The following is a 23,353-nucleotide window of genomic DNA, read 5'->3' as shown; positions in this document are numbered from 1 at the left end:
CACGCTTGCTAACGTATTAACCTGTAGCCATCACACGCATGCTAACGTATTAACCTGTAGCCAGCACATGCATGCTAACGTATTAACCTGTAGCCAGCACACGCTTGCTAACACATTAACCTGTAGCCAGCACACGCATGCAAACACATGAACTTGTTCATGTACATATATATCACTTGCTGAATGAGTCACAAGCAGACCCACACACACACACACACACACACACACACACACACACACACACACACACACACACACACACACACACACACACACACACACACACACACACACACACACACACACACAGACACACAGACAAACACAGAGTCATAAAATGTTAGGTATGAATCATTTCCCACTTTTATATCCTCACTTATAATCACCAAAATATCTAATGGATTTTATCATTAAAATACACTCTAAAATAACAAAGTATGTGGACACCTGCTTGTCGAACATCTCATTCCGAAATCATAATATGGAGTTGGTCAACTTTTTGCTGCCATAACAGCCTCCACTCTTCTGGGAAGGCTTTCCACTAGATGTTGGGACATTGCTGCAGCAATTTTGCTGGCCCGGACTATTAAAATCAGCCCCAAAAACAAATTCATCCATCGGACTGCCAGATGGTGATGCGTGATTCATCACTCTAGAGATCACATTTCCACTGCTCCAGAGTCCAATGGCAGCGAGCTTTACATCACTTCAGCCAATTACACCAGGAAGTGTGTGTCATTGAGTGCGTGACAATTATATAAAGTGCCCCCCAAAAATATAATATGAAAACAGATCCCCCGATGAGTCAAATGTCAAAAATGTTCAGCTTTCCTCTTCCTCTGTGTGAAAACAACCATCAAAGAACACAACTTACAGCACTGTACTGTTAGGGTCTGGCTGAGGTCTCTCTCAGAGCTGAGTAGACCCGGATGGATGTGTACTCAGAGAACGTATCCTGCGGGGTCGGAATATGGGGTGATCTCAGGGACCCCCTGGTGGTCTCGTGGTTCAGGGAAGCATACACAAGGTGGCTTGACACTTGACCTCCTGCTCTGTTGTTGGAGGATGGTAGAGCTCCATTTTCCCCATTGATGCGGTTACAGTAGAGACCGTTGTCATAGAGATTGGCAGGTTGTACGGGGTTTGGGGTGGATGGTGATGGTGGAAAGGTTCCCTCGGGGTTGAAGGAGAGGTCTGGACATGGTGCTGCCAGTGTGGACATCTCCTGTGTCATAAACACAGGAAGAGACATTTAGACCAGGGATGGGCATCTGGCGGCCCCGCTTTTTAAGACCCGTGGATCAATCCCTCCTCCCCAAAATATTATTCATATTATTGTTATTATTATTTTTGGAGAAAGAAAATTCAGTCGGGGTCTCAACTTACTGTTGAGAGTTAGAATAGTATAATACACAAGGTGCAATTTCAAAATGTGGTTCTGCATCAGCAGTTTTTCTCTTGTTATGTCAGTCACTGACAGTTAGTCAATTAGCCTATGTCAGCTCAAATGTTTTAGATTGGTAAAATAGTCGAGCCAGCTATCTAAACTTCTATTAGTCACGATCAAATTACTGATATCGGCAAATTAAAATGTGTAGAATTACAGGAAATTAGCTGTAAAATTGCGAGACTTTTTTGATTTAGCTGTAAAACTTGCATCAAAAGTTGTTATAAAATTGCTAAATCTCTCCACACCATGTTAAAATGTGCAGAATTGCAGCAAACTTGCTTTAAAACGGCTCAATTTTCTCTAAGCCCCATGGCAAAATGTGTATAATTGCACTTAGGTCCCTCAAAAGGCTAGTGTGTGGATGTGTATGGACGTGGGTAGGAAGACCTGCAAGCGACTGTGGCTTGTGAGTTCACACCCACCCCCATCAAAGTTGCCCATCTCTGATTTAGACAGAGGCATTTAGACATGGCAGCATAGCAATATGCTACCCTTCATTACGTTTAGCCTTCACATGCAAGCAGGTGTACTTAGGACCAGTATTGTCATGTTAACAGATGACATGTTGGTTAATTATGAGATGCTGTAAGAAATACCATTATTTTATTGTTTTACCTGCTTCTTTGTTCTATTTTCGGTTGACCTGCTTGGTCCTGAAAAAGATATCCATTGTAGAAACGTAACGTTTTAATTTGTTCTTTATTTCAACCTTGTAAAAAAACATACATTTTCAGTATTAAATCAATAGCGTTACTCACCTTTATATGCATGTAGACAGAAGAAAGAAAATGCTGTCACAATGACCACCAGGACTACTATTCCCACACAGATGGAAACATAAGGCATGAAGCTTGGATCATTCCTATCACGCTTTGCACCCGTTGAGTCATCTGTTAGAGTAGTAAGACAGGTCTTAACGCCAGACACAGTTGTCACATAGGCCTACTAGTTAATGTCATGTGACTGAATGCCTGGTAAAATGCATAAAACGTGGTCTTACTTGTGTTGTGGTCTGCTGTGCTTGTAATCTCCAGGTTGCTATCTATAGAAAGAAGATTGAATAAGCGGATTAGCCATCTGGCAATTCGACAAATGTTCGACAAATCGACACATTTATTTTGAGGGGGGGACAAAAAACTAAAAAGGGGCACTGCCAGTGGTCGATGGGCCTGTATATTATTATGTTATCAAAATAATATATTTGAACATTTGCCTGACCAGTGGGCTGAGCTGAGGTCTGCACATTCAAAGTCAAATGCACATCAGCAAAGAGACCAGCTCAGACTCAGACCAGCTCAGACTCAGACCAGCTCAGACTCAGACCAGCTCAGACTCAGACCAGCTCAGACTCAGACCAGCTCAGACTCAGACCAGCTCAGACTCAGACCAGCTCAGACTCTGTCATCAGTCAGTCTAGATCATGGATCGCAAATAAAGAAAAACGGTGCCGGAAAAGTTCCAGATGGAATAAATGCTTGAGGCCAACACTGCTAAATGTATTTTCAAAAGGTTCTGGTTCTGCTGGACCGAATGCTGTGCCTGTGTCTGTGCTGATAAATGATGCTAGGCTTAGCACCAACAGATCATTTGCTGCTGTAAAAGACAGTCAAGGTTGGGACAAAACAGAGAAAGACAGACACTGACACAGATTTGGTCAACTGTTCCCAGTATATGGTATGAACTAGTAGGCTAAATAAACCTAGGCCTAATTAGGGAAGGGGGATTCAGGGTAACAGATATGACAGGTATTAACTTGCTATAACCTAAAGTCATTAGATTGTCTTGTATGACATATAAGTCAATAGACAGAAGACATTACATACAGTGCCACTGCTTTTTATTCAAGTCATCATGTATTACAATGAAACACTGAATTAATGCACAATAATTGATAATCCTATGTTAAAGGTCAATTCAAGGACTGTCTGTCTGTATATATATATATATATATATATATATATATATATATATATATATATATATATACATGTATACATACACTACTGTTCAAAAGTTTGGACTCACTTTGGGGTTTTTGAAAGAAAAGCACATTTTTTTGTCCATTAAAATAACATCAAATTGATCAGAAATACAGTGTAGACATAGATTTTTTATGGAATATCTACATAGGCTTACAGAGGCCCATTATCAGCAACCATCACTCCTGTGTTCCAATGGCACGTTCTGTTAGCTAAATACTTTATAAATGTTTTGAGTGACCAATGTAATTTCTCAGGAAAAAGATGGGCATGCCATGGTAGACATTCCTGCAGTACCTGGTAAAGGACACACAACACAGGATGTTAATATATGTGTGATGTGTGAATAACTAGCTTACTAACATTTACAAATATGGGAGTAATGAGTCATAAATGGTGAGCAAACACTTTGTAAATGCCTTATAAATGCCTTAATAATGGTTTATTATGGACCATTAAATAAATTGTTACCCTAGGGGACTGCTGGGCCCAGCACAGGCAGTGTGGTCCCCAGGCCTTCTGGTCCCAGTTATGCTAGGCTTAGCAGCACAGACAGCTACTGTTCCAGACAGCTCAGCAGTCAAGTGCAGTGGAGGTAGGAATAGAGAGAGACACACACTGACACAGATGTACTGTCAGTTTTACCATTTTGGCTCTATATTATATGTGTAAAGTAACTAACTATATGGGGGAGGCTTAGCAGAGGCAGTTCAGAGGTGAGTGCAGTGGAGTTAGGAAGAAAACAGGGCAACACAGATGTATTGCCAGTTCCTTAATAGATTGGCTCTAAATGTAATAGCGCATGATGGTGCACAAGCGGTAATGTGAGGCTAAAATGCCAGGGCCTAATTTTTTTCCTAGGCCGCCCCCGGACGTTTGTCAGACAACAACGGCTTCCAGAACAACTTAGTATCTATCGATCCATTCTAAGACATTAGATTGAAAGATTAAATTAGCTTTGGTTGGTTACCTGAGACAGAGACTTTGATAGCATGGCTAACAGTTGTTGACCCATTTTCAGCAACTTCACATCTGTACAAACCATCGTCATTGATAGATATCTTTTTAAAATCCAGAATCAAAATATCTTTTTGCCTCCATCCAAATCTGACTTGCTCTGTCTCATGTATCTGTTCGCAGTTTAATAGATCCACAAATTTACACCAGGTGGCATGTAGCTTTTCTCCACAGTGTCTCACAGGGCAGTTGATTGTTAGGGCTTTCTGAGGGACAGCATTCCAAATGGTGTTTCTTTTCACTCGCACCTCACATGTAGGGCCTTGGTCTGAAAAAAGATAGTGAAATCAGCTGAAATGAATGACTGATGGTTCATACTGCTCATGCTGTAGATCACACTGGATCACATTGATCATAGAACATCAATTAAAACATGATGACCTCTCATACTTCATTCAAAAGTCAGTTGAGAAGTTTTTGATACTGTCCATCACCCCTCTTGAACTGTATTTTTTGTTGATCATAATGTAGCACAGAAATTATTTGTTTTGCATCGTATGATACAAATTGGCATCTTACCTTGAGCGTTGCCATGGACACAGAGCAGAAACAGGTGGCATAGGACCAGCAGGATGTGGTCAGAACGCGGACGGTACATCAGAGCAAAGATGCAATGTCTTATGAGCTCTCAAAACAGGTAACGTCCGTGTCACTCAGTTAGAGCAGACCCTCTGTGTATACGCACATGAAGTGACACTGATGATATGTACTGTCGATCTCTCTCTTTCTCTCACTCTCTCTCCTTCTCTCTCTCTCCTGCGTATCTTAGTGGTTTTCACTTCCTGCCCTACTACATCAACATACCTTACATAGCCAACTTTTCTGTTGCTACTGATGTTGGGTTGTGTTTCGTATCATAGGGCTACACCCATGTGTCTGTCTTTTTATTCCATGTCTCTTCAGGGGTATCGTTGGAGGACTTTGCATAAATGTTGCTCATTCAATTGATTTAGCAGCCCTTTCCTGCAGTCAAATGAACTAGTGGCCTCATGGGTGGAATGCTATTAATATTTTTCATAATTTCATTTTTTTTTTTTTGCTTAAACAATCCAGTGCATCTATGTCAAACAGTTTTGTTTGATGTACAGTACCGTTCAAGGGCTTTTCTTTATTTTTACTATTTTCCACATTGTCGAATAATAGTGAAGATATCAAAGTTATGAAATAAAACATATGGAATCATGTAGTAACCTAAAAAGTGTTAAACAAATCAAAACATATTTTAGATGTTATATTCTTCAAAGTAGCCATCTGCTAAAAAACAAACGATTGTCCCACTAAGAGAAAACCAGATGGGATGATGTATCGCTGCAGAGTGCTGTAGTAGCCATGCTGGTTAAGTGTGCCTTGAATTCTAAATAAATCACAGACAGTGTCAGCAGCAAAGCACCCCCACTCCATCACAACTCCTCCTCCATGCTTCACAGTGGGATCACACATAGAGAGATCATCCGTTCACCTACTTCGCATCTCACAAAGACATGGCGGTTGGGACCATTTGGACTCAGACCAAAGGACAGATTTCCACCAGTCTAATGTCCATTGCTCGTGTTTCTTGGCCCAAGTAAGTCTCTTGTTCTTATTGGTATCCTTTTGTAGTGGTTTCTTTGCAGCAATTCGACTCTGAAGGCCTGATTCACACAGTCTCCTCTGAACAGTTGATGTTGAGATGTGTCTGTTTCTTGAACTCTGTGAAGCATTTATTTGTGCTGAAATGTCTTAGGCTGGTAACTCTGAAGGAAATGATCCTCTGCAGCAGAGATAACTCTGGGTCTTCCATTCCTGTGGTGGTCCTCATGAGAGCCAGTTTCATCATAGCGCTTGATGGTTTGTGCGACTGCACTTGAAGAAACTTTAAAAGTTCTTGAAATTTTCAGAATTGACTGACCTTCATGTCTTAAAGTAATGATGGACTGTCATTTCTCTTTGCTTATTTGAGCTGTTCTTGCCATTATATGGACTTGGTAATTTACCAAATAGGGCTAACTTTTGTACACGGCCTAGTGGTTGGAGCGTTGGACTAGTAATTGAAAGGTTGCAAGTTCAAATCCCCGAGCTGACAAGGTACAAATCTGTCCTTCTGCCCCTGAACAGGCAGTTAACCCACTGTTCCTAGGCCGTCATTGAAAATAAGAATTTGTTCTTAACTGACTAGTTAAATAAAGTTAAATAAAAAAAGCCTTCTTCACTCACGCCTCCAAACACACCCTAGTAAAACTGTTTATCCTACCGATCCTTGACTTCGGTGATGTAATTTACAAAATAGCCTTTAACACTCTACTCAGCAAACTGGATGCAGTCTATCACAGCGCCATCCATTTTGTCTCCGAAGCCCCATATACCACCCACCACTGCGACCTGTATGCTCTAATTGGCTGGCCCTCGCTACATATTCGTCGCCGCCAGACCCACTGGCTCCAGGTCATCTATAAGTCAATGCTAGGTAAAGCTCCGCCTTATCTCAGCTCACTGGTCATGATATCAACACCCACGCGCTCCAGCAGGTATATCTCACTGGTCACCCCCAAAGCCAACACCCCCTTTTCCTTCCAGTTCTCTGCTGCCAATGACTGGAACGAATTGCAAAAATCGCTGAAGCTGGAGACTTACATTTCCCTCACTAACTTTAAACATCAGCTATCTGAGCAGCTAACCGATCGCTGCAGCTGTACATAGCCCATCTGTAAATAGCCCATCCAATCTACCGACCTCATCCTCATATTGTTTTGATTTACTTTTCTGCTCTTTTGTACACCAGTATTTCTACTTGCACATCATCATCTGCACATCTATCACTCTTGTGTTAATTTGCTAAATTGTAATTACTTGCTACTATGGTCTATTTATTGCCTCACCTCCTCACGCCATTTGCACACACTGTATATATACTTTATTTTTTCTATTGTGTTATTGACTGTATGCTTGTTTATTCCATGTGTAACTCTGTGTTGTTGTATGTGTCGAACTGCTTTGCTTTATCTTGGCCAGGTCACAGTTGTAAATGAGAACTTGTTCTCAACTAGTTTACCTGGTTAAATAAAGGTGAAATAGAAGGTTTAACTGTTCCATTACATATATGAAATGGAACAGGTGTCTTCTTTTTCTCAGCCCATAACCATGTGTGTGAGATGTAAACTGTTGTTTAAAAGTAGATTAGTTTAAGACTACCAAGAAACACTCTGTGTGACCCTGATTTAGCCCACTGCATTAAAAGGTTAAATTAGCATCCGGTACCCATCTTTTTACACACCTGTGTCTAAAAATGGTGACGGGGTCACATTATAAGCCGATTTATACAGGTCTGGAGGCTCCGTATGGAGGGTGTGGTGCTATCGTGGAGCCTCCAGAGGTCTGTGGAGGCCAAATCAAGCTCTGTACAGCAATGCCGTGTGCCTCACAAATTTTGCAGCATTGTAGAGGGCTCCATATAAATCTGTATAGCTCCTCATTAACATGATTGGTTGGTGGTAGGTGGGGGTGGTACGTCCTGTATAAACACGAACACCCTTCCTTGACAACTTCCTTCACAACAACTCTGCTCTGCACCGCGTAGTGCAAGACGTATGAATGCCCTGACTTCTGCAGAGGCTGCATCACAGTAAATGCTGCATGGCCAATGCAGATGCCAGATTGACCGTGCTGCTAGCTTTAATTTAGCAACTACACCACCCCAGTGGTAAGAAACATCCACCTTTGTCACTATCAGAGCTCATCAGTGGCTACTGTTTTCCCCCAGACCTTTATAGTAAGTTACAAGAGTGGCATTTTTTGGTAAATAAATTGGTGAAGCACTGTTCTGTTCTTGAGTAACGTATTTATTTATTTAAGTAACTGAGATGTATTCAACAGCTACAGTTGAAATAAATGTCTCATTGAACTTTATGCCTCAAAATGTATTATTTAAAAGACAGTCAAATAGTTGTTACAATTGAATGAAAATGACATCACATCATCATAGAGGCTCACACATACTGCCTCTTTGTTATACGTCAGCTTCCTGTATTCTCAGCTCACTCAGTTCCACTTCTGATTCCTGAGATGCTTTCTGCAAGCAAAACGAGGCAGTCACAAAGCCACAGACGTACTGCAGATGACACAACATACCGAAGGTGTGTGTCTGGATGTAATTCACCTTGCATCCTCCTCTCACTACATACGCCATGGTCAGGAGGATGGGAATTGTGCAGATGCCTGCAATCTTCAGGAAATGAGAGATGTCCATCCTCAAATTACCAGACTGCTTCTTCCCTGCACATAGGATTGAAAGAATGTGATATGATATGTTATACGATATAACACAATATTATATGTTTCTAAATACAATTAACCCACCACAAAATGCCAGGTTTGTCTCGATGTGCTTCTCTGCCCTGGAGGGGTGTATGACAGCACAGATCAGGTGGTCTTCAGAGCCACTATCAGGCAGGACCAACCGTCTCTTCACAGAGTAGGAGCCGTCTTGGTTCTGTATGGTCTTTATAGTGCCGGCTGGGGTTGAAGTAGAGTTCCATGTGTTCCTCCAGGAGATGGAGGCAGCTGGTTTCCCCCCTTCAGCTAAATGCACAGCCACCCTTACTGCCCTCCCACTCCAGACAGGAAGACACACTGGGAGGAGCTAAACACAGGGGCGAGGAAGGAATAAGGGCCACTGAAATGTACAATGGAACTGTGAAGGAATATGTCAGAAAAAGAACAGGCTTTTAGCACAAACAAAATAAAGCTAAAAAGGCACAGGCCTTCACAAACAAATACACTAAATCTAAACAGGTCAGATGGACATGTGTTCTTATCCATTGGCAAAACATGTATATGTGCATCGTGGCTCCCTCCTTTGTAAACTATCTCCCACTCCCACTCCCTCATCCTTGATGGAACATTCTGGAATAAACAGGAAGGGTTCTCCAGGGGAGGCATTGAGCAGGAGTTTGCTGTCATTACATGTGTTCTGGTATCGGTTCTCAAAATCGCTGTATATTCAACACTCTCCCACGCAGGTTTAAACTCCAGATGATGAAGATTCTCACTCCAAGTCTTATTGATGCACTTTAGGATGACATCACTGCCAAAATGAACAAATTCATTTCTGATATCTGAACGGAAGACATTTTAAATTAATGTAAAAATCTAAATCAATCCCACTTTAAATGAAGTGGCCTAAAACCAATCTAACTACACTGTAATGTCTACAGTATGTACATTCCTATGCAACTACAATGTAAATGCATATGCTTTAGGCCAGAGGTCTAAAGTTGTAAAAATACGTTGTTTTTTGGGGTATCTGTACTCTGTCTATAAAGGAAGCCCCCTGCACCTCTCTGATTCAGAGGGGTTGGGTTAAATGCAGAAGACACATTTCAGTTGAAGGCATTCAGTTGTACAACTGACTAGGTATCCCCCTTTCCCTTGATTTATATTTTTGACATGTTTACTTTTACTTCACTACATTCCTAAAGGAAGCACATTTTTACTCCATACATTTTCAGAAGTACTTGTTACATTCTGAATGCTTAGCAGGACAGGAAAAGAGTCTAATTCACACACTTATCAAGAGAACATCCCTGGTCACCCCTACTGCCTGATCTGGCGGACTCACAAAACACACATGCTTCATTTGGAAATTGTAAATGATGTCTGAGTGCCGGAGTGGGCCCCTTGCTATCCTTACATTTAAAAACATGAAAATGGTGCTGTCTGGTTTGCTTAATATAGGGCATTTGAAATGATTTACACATTTACTTTTGATACTTAAGTATATTTAAAGCAATATACATTGAGACTTTTACTCAAGTAGTATTTTACTGGATGACTTGAACTTTTACTTGAGGGTCCTATTTTACCACTGCTTTAGGCTAGGGCTCGTCATGTGAAGTGAGACCTGAGATTACATACAGTACATCCACTAACAACAGCTATGACGACAACACACAGCATTATTACAGTCCACATCAAGCAGAATGGCTATATTTACATATCTCCTTCTTTCCTTTGAATGTCTCAGTCTCAACTGTACGTGAGACCAAAGTCAGTGGATTAATGACCGCAAACACAGCTGTGATGATGTTCATTGTTAACTCTCTGACTTCTCCATTGTCCGTTCACTTGAGATGAAGCCAGGCTGAGACAGAGAGAGAAAGTTGGCTTTTGTTTCATCTTCTATGCACACGTGCACGTTTTGCATATGGTAATGAAATAATTCCTTGAATTGCCAGAAGAGGGGGCTATATAACAGTGACAGTTAAAGTTAGCATTTTCCACAGCGCACAAGTTCCAAAAATACCTTCTGTAACATGCATGACATTGTCTCAAACGATAACATTGTTGGTTCAGTTCAATAGCTTCATGCTCCAGTAGTACTGGACTGGCAACTGAGTGAAATACATTTCTGCAAAGAGACTATTTACAGAGATTGCATTGCATAACTTGTATACACTGTATTACTTTGGTCTGACTGATCATTTACTGTTTTGCCTAAGTCAGGAAGTGTTTATGTTATTGTGTGTGTGTGTGTGTGTGTGTGTGTGTGTGTGTGTGTGTGTGTGTGTGTGTGTGTGTGTGTGTGTGTGTGTGTGTGTGTGTGTGTGTGTGTGTGTGTGTGTGTGTGTGTGTGTGTGAACATGAGCACAGAACTGTTGATATTCTTTGAACCACAACACATACAGTAACATGTGAATATATGACAGTTACTGTATCGTAGCTCCATAACGTGAATCCTGTAAGCCACGGGACTATGACAATATTCTCCCTGTTGATTCTATTTCAGCTCCATTTGCAGGTAAGTCATGCTCTCTACTCTCAAATGGAACCTATTTTGGGTTTTGCCAATTCATTTAAATATTTACATGGACATCATGCAAAACTTCACATAGATAGTTCTATTAGTTGTGATAAAGGCCTGCTGGAAATATAGCACGGGAAATATGTATATTACACAAACAGACCTCTCTTTCTCTCTCTCTCTCTCTCTGTCGCGCTCACACTCTCTCTCTCGTGCTCTCTCTCTCTCTCTCTCTCTCTCTCTCTCTGTCTCTCTCACTCTCTCTCACTCTCTGTTCTTCCTCACTCTCTCATGCTGTCAGAGCGGGGGCTGAAGCAATGCCACTTGAACGTTAAGTGCAATAGAACAGAGTTGTCGTGCCAACCGGCGCCTGTGCACCGTGACCTCAACACCTGGTATGTTCTGAGCGTGCTCCAACTCCGGCTCCTCGGATCAGCTAACTCACCATGGGAAACTACATGTGTGGAACACTGAGGTGAGCGCTCCCTGGGGAACACAGACACATTTGGATTGTTTTTGCAGTGTGCTCTGCTTCTTTCACAACTATCTCACTGTAGTTGATCTCCTTTGTAAAGAGTCTGTAATCAAAGTGTGCATGACATTAATGTTGATCTCAGAGAAGACCAGGCATTTGGCCTCAGAATACATATACAAGCATCTGTACAAAGATTCCTGTTGCAGCAATAGTGATGAGTAGACTTGGCCTGCCTGGCAACATCTTAAAGGAAGTTCTTTAAAAATGTACTTTGCAGTGTGGTCAAGTCTTTATTAGCAGTATGTTTTCATTTGAAGTGCACACATTGTATCATCGCTCTCTCCTATTTCTGTTGGGTGAGCAATTCAATTTACAATTCTCTTTTTTAAGAGTGAGTAGTGAATTCAATTTACACTTCTCCGTTGTAAGACAGAGTAGTGACATCAATTTACACTTCTCCGTTGTAAGAGAGAGTAGTGAATTCAATTTACACTTCTCTGTTGTAAGACTGAGTAGTGAATTCAATGTACACTTCTCTGTTGTAAGACTGAGGAGTGAATTCAATGTACACTTCTCTGTTGTAAGACTGAGGAGTGAAATCAACTTACACTTCTCTGTTGTAAGACTGAGTAGTTAATTCAACTTACACTTCTCTGTTGTAAGACTGAGTAGTTAATTCAATTTACACTTCTCTGTTGTAAGACTGAGTAGTTAATTCAACTTACACTTCTCTGTTGTAAGACTGAGGAGTGAATTCAACTTACACTTCTCTGTTGTAAGACTGAGTAGTTAATTCAACTTACACTTCTCTGTTGTAAGACTGAGTAGTTAATTCAATTTACACTTCTCTGTTGTAAGACTGAGTAGTGAATTCAATGTACACTTCTCTGTTGTAAGACTGAGTAGTGAATTCAATGTACACTTCTCTGTTGTAAGACTGAGTAGCTAATTCAACTTACACTTCTCTGTTGTAAGACTGAGTAGTTAATTCAACTTACACTTCTCTGTTGTAAGACTGAGTAGTTAATTCAACTTACACTTCTCTGTTGTAAGACTGAGTAGTTAATTCAACTTACACTTCTCTGTTGTAAGACTGAGGAGTGAAATCAACTTACACTTCTCTGTTGTAAGACTGAGTAGTTAATTCAACTTACACTTCTCTGTTGTAAGACTGAGTAGTTAATTCAACTTACACTTCTCTGTTGTAAGACTGAGGAGTGAAATCAACTTACACTTCTCTGTTGTAAGACTGAGTAGTGAATTCAATGTACACTTCTCTTTTTTAAGACTGAGTTGTTAATTCAATGTACACTTCTCTGTTTTAAGACTGAGTAGTGAATTCAATGTACACTTCTCTGTTGTAAGACTGAGTTGTTAATTCAATGTACACTTCTCTGTTTTAATAAGACTAAGTAGTGAATTCAATGTACACTTCCCTGTTGTAAGACTGAGGAGTGAAATCAATGTACACTTCTCTGTTGTAAGACTGAGGAGTGAAATCAATGTACACTTCTCTGTTGTAAGACTGAGTAGTTAATTCAATGTACACTTCTCTGTTGTAAGACTGAGTAGTTAATTCAACTTACACTTCTCTGTTGTAAGACTGAGTAGTGAATTCAATGTACACTTCTCTGTTGTAAGACTGAGTAGTTAATTCAATGTACACTTCTCTGTTGTAAGACTGAGTAGTTAATTCAATGTACACTTCTCTGTTGTAAGACTGAGGAGTGAAATCAATGTACACTTCTCTGTTGTAAGACTGAGTAGTTAATTCAATGTACACTTCTCTGTTGTAAGACTGAGTAGTGAATTCAATGTACACTTCTCTGTTGTAAGACTGAGTAGTGAATTCAATGTACACTTCTCTGTTGTAAGACTGAGTAGTTAATTCAATGTACACTTCTCTGTTGTAAGACTGAGTAGTTAATTCAACTTACACTTCTCTGTTGTAAGACTGAGTAGTGAATTCAATGTACACTTCTCTGTTGTAAGACTGAGGAGTGAATTCTAATGTTTGTCCTCTGGTTTATTCAGGAAGAAGAAAAATGAAGATGGTAAAACATACTACTTTTGTAAAAGCATGTCACATTTTCTTGTTATACTTCAAAGTATGTGTTATAATTTAATCAAGACATTGCTACATGTCCGCTTCTTTGCAGAAGGTAACGGTGATAGTCATAGCAGCCCAGACAACAAGGTATGAAAAGTACAACCAATATATGTCCATACACTATGATTATATGACACTTGAGTAATATAACACTTGAGTACAGTTGAGTAAATGCAGGCAAATGCATTCAAGCTGTGTGTGCGTCACAGGAGGTTGGTGGCACCTTAGTTGGGGAGAACGGGTTTGTGGTAATGGCTGAAGCGGAATCAGTGGAATGGTATCAAATACTTCAACACACATGGTTTCCATGTGTGTGATGCCATTCCATCTGCTCCCTTCCAACCATTATTATGAGCCATTCTCCCCTCAGCAGTCTCCTGTGGACTGTGTGTGCATACATGTGTGTGTGGTTGTACATGTGTGTGTGTGTGTGTGTGTGTGTGTGTATAATTCTGACTCTCTCTGGATCACAGTTAGATGTTTTTTTGATGGCTCTTCAAATAAGTAGCGAAAGTTGTCATAGGATGATCCATGATAGCTGTGGAATATCAGGTCAAGTTCACAGTGTTTCACTTGTTTTGCATGTCTTGTGAGAGCTGTGTTCTGTGGTATGAAAGGCTGTATTCACATGGTCTAAGAGCTGTACACAGAATTAGATCATATTCAAATCAAAGCCTCTGCCTGAAATACACAGATAATGTGTGTGTGGTGTGTTCAAGCATTCAAATGTTTCCTTTTTGCTGTCGATCAATACTCAAGTACAGAAGCATCTTGTCAGACCAAAATTCTCCAATTCACCTGTGATACATTCTCACCAAATCAGTGGTCATGAGAGAGGATTAATTGATAAAACAATATTATATTTAGTTCTGCAGTTTTTCCTGGTCAGATCACATGGATAGGGATAATTCCTGGGCCTAATCATAAAGGGAAAAGGAAAGGAAGCTCATTCAAGACAATATACCCTTTGTTTCACTCCATGGTTTCCATATTGTTACAGGAAGAGGATGTGACATACGCCACCATCGACCATAACAACACCAAGACAACAGGATTCATCGTAGATTCCGGAGATAACGATTGTGACTACGCCCTCGTTAACCTTCCAACTGGCCCAGCCCACCAGTCGTCAATCAAGGAAGACTGCTCAGACGACTATGTCCTTATGGGCTAACCTCATGGACAATGTGTGTGTGTGAGATGACAGAGGTCATGTGAGTAGGGAGATAACGGAGATGCAAGGTGGACAAGGGCTGGGGAAAGCTCGATAGCACCTTACTGAACCAAAGGAACAGATATGATGCCTGTGACAGTGCCTACAAACTCAACTTGATGCAGTGTGTGGTTCACTAATTACAGGGGCTTGCCAAAGCATTCACTCCCCTTGGCATTTTTCCTATTTTGTTGCCTTACAACCTGGAATTAAAATGTATTTTGGGGGGGGTTGTATCATTTGATTTACACAACATGCCTACCACTTTGATGATGCAAAATATTTTTTATTGTGAAACAAACAAGAAATAAGACAACAAAAAAAACTGAAAACACGAGTGTGCATAACTATTCACCCCCAAAGTCAATGTAGAGCCACCTTCTGCAGCAATTACAACTGCAAGTCTCTTGGGGTATGTCTCGGCAAATCTAGCCACTGGGATTTTTGCCCATTCTTCAAGGCAAAGCTGCTCCAGCTCCTTCAAGTTGGATGGATTCCACTGGTATACAGCAATCTTTAAGTCAAGCCAGCTGAGTATAAGATTGTATCATCTGCATATAAATGGATGAGAGAGATTCCTACTGCCTGAGCTCTGTTGTTGATGTAAATTGAGGAGAGCATGGGGCCAAGGATCGAGCTTTGGGGTACATCCTTGGTGACAGGCAGTGGCAGAGACAGCAGATGTTCTGACTTTATACACTGCACACTTTGAGAAAGGTAGTTAGCAAACAAGGCTAAAGTCCCCCTCAGAGACACCAATACTCCTTAGCCGGCCCACAAGTTGAAATGGTCTACTGTATCAAAAGCTTTGGCCAAGTCAATAAAAATAGCGGCACAACATTGCTTAGAATCAAGGGCAATGGTGACATCATTGAGGACCTTTAAGGTTGCAGTGACACATCCATAACCTGAATGGACCTGAGCGGTCCCAGTCCCTGCCGCTGAAAAACATCCCCACAGCATGATGCTGCCACCACCATGCTTCACCGTAGGGATGGTGCCAGGTTTCCTCCAGATGTGATGCTTTGCAATCAGGCCAAAGAGTTTAATCTTGATTTAATCAGACCAGAGAATCTTGTTTCTTATGGTCTGAGAGTCTTTAGGTGCCTTTTGGCAAACTCCAAGCGGGCTGTCATTTTCCTAAGGAGTGGCTTCTGTCTGGCCACTCTACCATAAAGGGGAGATTGGTGGAGTGCTGAGAGATGGTTGTCCTTCTGGAAGGTTCTCCCATCTCCACAGAGGAACTCCAGAGCTCTGTCAGAGTGGCCATCGGGCTCTTGGTCACCTCCCTGACCAAGGCCTTTCTCTGCCGATTGCTCAGTTTAGCCAGGCAGCCAGCTCTAGGAAGAATCTTGGTGGTTCCAAACTTCTTCCATTTAATAATGATGGAGGCCACAGCGTTCTTGGGGACATTCAATGCTGCAGAAATGTTTTGGTAACCTTCCCCAGATTTGTGCTTTGACACAATCCTGTCTCTGAGCTCTACAGACAATACCTTCGACCTCATGTCTTGATTTTTTCTCTGACATGTATTGTCAACTGTGGGACATTATATAGATAGGTGTCTGCCTTTCCAAATCATGTCCAATCAAATGAATTTACCACAGGTGGACTCCAATCAAGTTATAGAAACATCTCAAGGATGATCAATGGAAGCAGGATGCACCTGAGCTCAATTTTGAGTGTCATAGCAAAGTGTCTGAATACTTATGTCAATAAGGTATTCCTGTTTTTTATTTTTAATACATTAGCAAAAATGTCTAAAAAACCTTTTTTCGCTTTGTCATTATTGGGTATTGTGTGTAGATTGCTGAGGATTTAAAAAAAATATTTATTCGATTTTAGAACAAGGCTGTAATGTAACAAAATGTGGAAAAGGTCAAGGGGTCTGAATACTTTCCAAAGACACTGTTGCCAGTTAAATTGTTGTCATTTCTTTTAAAACCTTAAGGACCAATGAGCAGATATGAAACCACAACCTGTGGGGATTCCTTCTGAGAGAAACAGATGATTTTGTTCAGAGACTATCTATGGCTTTATTTGGCCTCTACAGAGGAAACTCATTCTGACAAAGACCCAGCTCTCAACCACACCCCTAACACCATGTCAACATTGTTAGAAAAGTCCATTTTTGTATCATGTTGTTTATAACATCAATGGCAACAGTAAACTGCAGACTATTTTCTGCAACTTCAAGATTAAATCATTGAATATTTTGTAGTTTCTTTGAAAGTTTCTATAAGAAGGGAAGTCTTTGTGAGATCTGTGAGATCAAAATAGATCAGGTTAGCTTCTTCTTTAGCCACCAACACAGAAATCACATAATAGCCTACAGCCTAAGCATGCGAACCAAAACATGTATCAATTCACGGTCCAGGAAGCATGCTCATCAAAAGAGATGATATGGACTGATAACCAGAGGGTGATTAGTTCAAATCCCAGGTGAGTCACTGTGACAATAAACCTGTAATGTGAAGCAGTGTCACTCTGTATAACTGGGCCTACTTATACAGGCCTTCCTTTACTAGGCTCCGACACTACTTCCTGATCTGTCATGACAATGGGTCTCTAACATGAAAGTGAGATGGAGGAATGTCCACCCAAGGTTCACATTATTCTATTCCCCTGTTCTTTTAGATTTGTGTTTAGGAAAGAGATGAGGGAAAGTAGATCTTCACATTTCTCATGAACTGAGATTACCAGTATTCTCCAGCAGAGGGTGACATACAGAGAGCACTAGTTTATCATGATGATGGCACATGTGTGAGATGGACTAATACAAACATGGCTTCCCTTGGCATCCATGAATACACACAAATAGCCCTAATGACAATCACTGAATGTCATTACACTATTAGTGCTCTATCTTCGTGTCACATTTCAGCATGTAAAAACAGGCATCAGCTCGCTTGCCCTGACATCAGCTCGCCTGCCCTGACATCAGCTCGCTTGCCCTGACATCAGCTCGCTTGCCCTGACATCAGCTCGCTTGCCCTGACAACCGCTCGCTTGCCCTGACCTCAGCTCGCTTGCCCTGACATCAGCTCGCTTGCCCTGACATCAGCTCGCTTGCCCTGAAAGGGAGGGGTGGCAATATTTGAACTGTGTCCTTAAAAACAATTTCAAAAGTGACTATTTCATGATAAGTTTTAAGACCCACAAAAAAGCAGGTCTTAACGGTAATGTAGTGGCATGGATCGAGAGCAGAAGCCAGCCTCTCCAGCCATGACGCACAGTGCCCATGGACGAGAGAAGTTACTTTTTGGCCGGTGAATCTCATATTTAGAAACATAAAAATGTGATTTGGTTTCATTTAAATGAAAACCAAGCATAACCTACACTCTATAACCTACACTCTATAACCTACACTCTATAACCTACACTCAAATAAAAGGTTCCTGGAGTATTCTTCAGGGGTTCTTCAAATTGAAACTGTGGGGGGAACCCCTATAAGTTCTTTAAATAACCCCTTTTAAAGGATCCTTAAATAACCTTTTGGGGTTCATTTTTGAACTACCCCCCCAGTTATTATTAATAACACAAATAACAAGAACATCAATAACACAATATTTTAGTTCTCAGTGTTTATTATATTTTAGTGGCAAAGCAGAATAAAACAACTAAATATGAGGTAAACTCCCAAGTCCAATGCATATACCCTCTGGGGTGTTGATGTTAATGTGTTGGTGTTCTCCGTATCCATAGCCAATATTATTTTCCAGTGGATGGTGATTGAACAAGTTTCCTGTTTAAATAATCAGAGGTGTAGGGAGGGTGAAGTCTGTGAATCCCCAAAATTGTAATTATACAGATGATTAACAAAATATACACAGTATTCATACTGCTGTGGTGAATGTGAATGTGAATGGGAAAAAAACTGTTTTGATAATGGTTTTCATACACATACCTTGTCCATAATGTAGAGGTTTATGGGATATTCATTGACGAGGTAAGGAAGGAGGATGGTAAATGTGATCTGCATAATATACCAATACCAATTAACATACCTTTATATGCCTCCGTGTCTGTATACCTGCAGACACAGACACAAAAGTGAGCAGTTCAGTCATCTGTACCCAAAACAGCTAGCCTATCCATTAAATTGTTTCCATTTTCTAATTTAGAAAAATTTGCACAAATATGAAAAAATAGACGGTATCACCATAAAACAATATCAATTGAGATCATACAAGGGACAAACCTTACCATAAATTGAGGTTAAGTGCCTGCACTTGCTGTCCATTCAAATTCAAATCCAAGTGTTTCAGTTGGGCAGTTAGGTTCTTGCAAGAACCCCCACCATCTAAGGAGGTTCCTCGATGTACCCCATCTCCTATGAGGTTCTTTGAAGAACCGTTTGTGGGCCATTTTATCCAAAGGCAATTCAGTCCTCCATATCAACATCAGAGCCTGTTGAATAACTTTGATTATCTTAGAAGAACTCTTGTTTAACCCCTAATTTTTAGTGTGTATCCTCCCCTTAATCAAGGCTGGTTTAGCAGAATCGCATAGGAGCGTCTTTTTATCCTAATCATTAGCCAAGTATCCTATGAATAAAGGGTTTTTAAATGGTCTATTGAAATACTTAGGAATTTTTTGCCATCATGATTTTTCATTATTCACAATTCACATACCTGCACCTGCATACTTCATTTTGATGTTCAACTAGGCTATCATCAACCATTTTCAAAGAGCTGCCCTCGTCCGATTACCAAAGACATGCTCCTCCAAACAATTCCGTCCTCCATATCAACAGCAGAGCCTCGCACATTGGCACTAGTACAATTGATAGTAACATACAAATGCATAAAGACTGATAGGCCTACATGTGGCATGGATCGAGATAAGCAATTTATTTTATGATATATTTATATATTTTTCTATTATTATATAATGTTTCTTGTTTCAGGTCAACATCGTCAACAAATTGTACATACTGTATGTACATATATTTGAATCCCAAAATTAAACAAGTTAACATAAAGCATAAAGCATAACCAACAAACACTAAAACAAAACAAAAATATACTGCGGTTGAAATTACACTTTTACTTTTAATGAAACGTTGATTAATGTGCACTGTCCCTGTAAAAAAAATTTTGGGCTCAAACTCAAACATTCAAAAACAATATGATTATACATCCCCTTTGAGTGTTCTGCTCTCATTTTTCATTACTTTAATCATATATTTTTTTCTCATTCACATTATCTGTATTTTACTTACATGCCTTTATTAATTTGACGGTGGCAAAATGTGTGACTGTTCCCGACGACACTCGGTACAAATAGCAACCGGTCCATTCCTATAGGACATATGAACATGCCCTCCAGCTCCGTTTTGACATTTTCCCAGAAAAATTTAATTAAAAGGAATATCCAAAACAGATGGCCAGGGGTGACTTTTCCCTTCTTACACTTCCAACAAGTAACAGATCATTCTGCTTTCATGTTCATCCATATAATGGGAGTAATATGAACTGTTTGCATAATCTTATATTGCATCAATTGCACATTGTTGCAGGTGAACACTTGTCTTGTGTCATAACTGCCCTGATTAGGTCAGGTTACAGTAGACCACAACCCTACAGATTATCTCTCAAACCCAACAGAGGAGGAGAGATCTAGGGGTCTGAAGATGTGGGGGGTATATGTGTTTTTTTTTTAGGCCACAGACAAATTCCTTTTGTCCTGTTACTATGGCGAACCAGCCTCAGAACATTAAATATGAAATAAAGGGACTTTGGAACAATGGTTTCCGTTAGCCACAATGGTGGTCATGACGATAGATGGAATATGAAAATGTATGTCATTTTTGTTTTGTTATTAAAAGGTTAATAGATTACGTTATTATGAAAACATTGTAAACGTCAACAGTTTACCTAGTATATGTTTGATGTTTATACATTGTACGTTGTGTGGAAAATGTCCAAATCAAAGAGAATGTTTTGGTAAAGATGAAATGTAAAGTTAGTTGTCTAAAATTGGATTTGAATAAAATCTAGACCGTGCCTCTGTAATGGCTCTCTTCTATCTCCTCCTCTGACGAAGAGGTAGAACAAGGATCGGACCAAAATGCAGTGTGATGATGATTCATGATATATTTTAATGAAGGAAAACCTATACATACAGAAACTACAAAACTAACGAAATGAAATAATGAAAACCGAAACAGACCTATCTGGTGCAAACACAAAGACAGGAACAATCACCCACGAAAACACTCACAGAATATGGCTGCCTAAATATGGTTCCCAATCAGAGACAACGATAATCACCTGACTCTGATTGAGAACCACCTCAGGCAGCCATAGACTATGTAGACACCCCACAAAACCCCTAAGACAAAAACACACCACAATAACCCATGTCACACCCTGGCCTGACCAAATAATTAAAGAAAACACAAAATACTAAGACCAAGGCGTGACAGCCTCTTAACTTGGTACGCCCAGAGAAGGGCCCTAAAGGCGGTTACGCCCACTTCTGACACGAGGGTATAAAACTTTACAGAGGAGACTAAGTGACCCCAGCTGCAGCCAAGGTCTAAAAAGTCAGAATGCAAAGCAAAGAACCCAGAACGCATCACAAGTTTGAAGACAAAGAAATATTTTTCTACCCAAGCTACGGATGAGTAGCTGTGTCTAAGCTGGTGAATTCAAGCCGGATCACCTAGCATCCAATCCCAGCGAATCGTGGTATCTAAACGGTTTCATTCCTATTCTGTGAGCTCTGAGCTACATAGCTGTCTGTCCTCAGAAGACCCCATCCAGAGCAAGGGTGAGGGAACAGACTCCTAAGCCAAAAGGACATTGACATCGTGAGGACGACCAGAAAGGTGCGCCGGAGAAGTGCGTCATCGAGCAGCCTGAACGGTCCACGCAGAGAATCCTTGGAGACCTTCCCCAAGTAATTACATCATTATATTCTGACCCATAAGAGCGGCCGTTTGGGGCAAGGCTATGGTTAGAATAGCATAGCTGACAAATTCACCCAAATGTATATTTCTCTCGTGTACTTTCTTTTTTCTCTCTCTCTTTGAAAGCCCAATTTTGGGTATCACGCGCCACAGTGTGTTGGCCCGTTATACTAAGTTCTAATCAATAGCCTATAATGTGTTTTGTCTATGTGTATCTTTTATCATCATTTTAGCTTTCTAGTATATAAATATTCAACTTAGATTGGTGTGGTATGAACTCATTGGTGAGTCCCGGGTCCGTGCAGATTCACGGACTATACGACGTTCAGAACGAAATTGTAGAGGTAACTGGTTAATTAGCGGCTGTTGTAAAATCTATATTCTGATATTCTTTGAGTTAATTTGGGAAATAGAAACTCAATAAAATAGCAATGTGTCACCATCAAACATACAGTATCTGATATTGACCTTATACCTTTCTTGCATTCAGAGACGCCAGGTGGAAAGACCTTGTTATTAATAAGGGGAGTCAGAGCAGAAAAGTAATCCTTTCTCCCAAGGTGTTAGATCTCTCCAGATCTTAAAGGTACTGTTAAGAATCGGGTTATGTTTAACTTCTGTGCTGACTGAGTTTCTGTCATCAGTCATAACACTGATTAATGAGTATCGGAGATGTGAAGCAGGGTTCATTACTGACACAATTAGAGCAATGTTAATCTCTGAGCCATTCTGCAATTATGCGAGCTTGACATGTCAGGTTATAAAATAGCAAATGAGGTAGAGTTAGGACTCCTAAATTATACGGTAGCTGCAGTTTACACATTTACAAACTTGATATTTTACTGTACCATAACAAACCTGAGAGGTATTTTTCGTTATATGTAATGGGACCATCTGGAGAGGATACAGTCTGGGTAAAACATTCATTTTAATCAGATTAATTATATCCAACCATGATAATGGCAGGTCCATCCACCTATCTAGGTATTCCTTAACTGCAAAGTTGCAAAGTTGCTGTTAGACAGGTTGTGAATTTTTTTTAAATGTTCATACCAAGATAAACAAAATCATTTTTTGTCAAATTGAACAGGATGTCATTGAAATTGTTGTTGTCTGATTTATTGAAATACATTTTGTAGTCAGAAAAATAGCTACGCCTCTTAATTAAGGCAATACAAATGGGAATAGGGGTTTCTGGGTTAGAAATGAATGGCAAAATATTATCTGCATATCGGTCGCGTCATGCCATTGTCATGAATGATCTCAAGCCTCCCTCTACCGGCGGTGCAATTGTGGTGCCATAAAGTCATGAGAAAGACAGTCATTCTGGACGAAGGCTAATGACTGTCTAGTTTAAATTACACTATAGTGCCTGGAAATACGATGACATTGCTAAAGTCAAATGTTTAGTAGGAAAC

General features: G+C 40.3%; 1 protein-coding gene across 1 annotated transcript; it reads right to left on the bottom strand.

Annotated features, from left to right (window-relative positions):
• Positions 1–338: 338 nt before the first annotated feature.
• On the bottom strand, positions 339–5,177 carry LOC109869822 (B- and T-lymphocyte attenuator). Its single transcript, XM_020460090.2, has 6 exons — positions 4,966–5,177; positions 4,400–4,714; positions 2,451–2,492; positions 2,209–2,340; positions 2,066–2,103; positions 339–1,225 (listed from the first exon to the last, which is right to left on the bottom strand). Exons 1-6 carry the CDS (start codon positions 5,042–5,044, stop codon positions 887–889), a joined length of 945 nt encoding a protein of 314 aa, XP_020315679.1. The 5' UTR covers positions 5,045–5,177; the 3' UTR covers positions 339–886.
• Positions 5,178–23,353: the final 18,176 nt, after the last annotated feature.

This window comes from Oncorhynchus kisutch, linkage group LG2 (assembly GCF_002021735.2).
Source record: "Oncorhynchus kisutch isolate 150728-3 linkage group LG2, Okis_V2, whole genome shotgun sequence".
NCBI lineage: Eukaryota > Metazoa > Chordata > Actinopteri > Salmoniformes > Salmonidae > Oncorhynchus > Oncorhynchus kisutch.
Note: the sequence above shows the minus strand (reverse complement) of the source record. Positions and strands in the feature narration are given on the sequence as shown.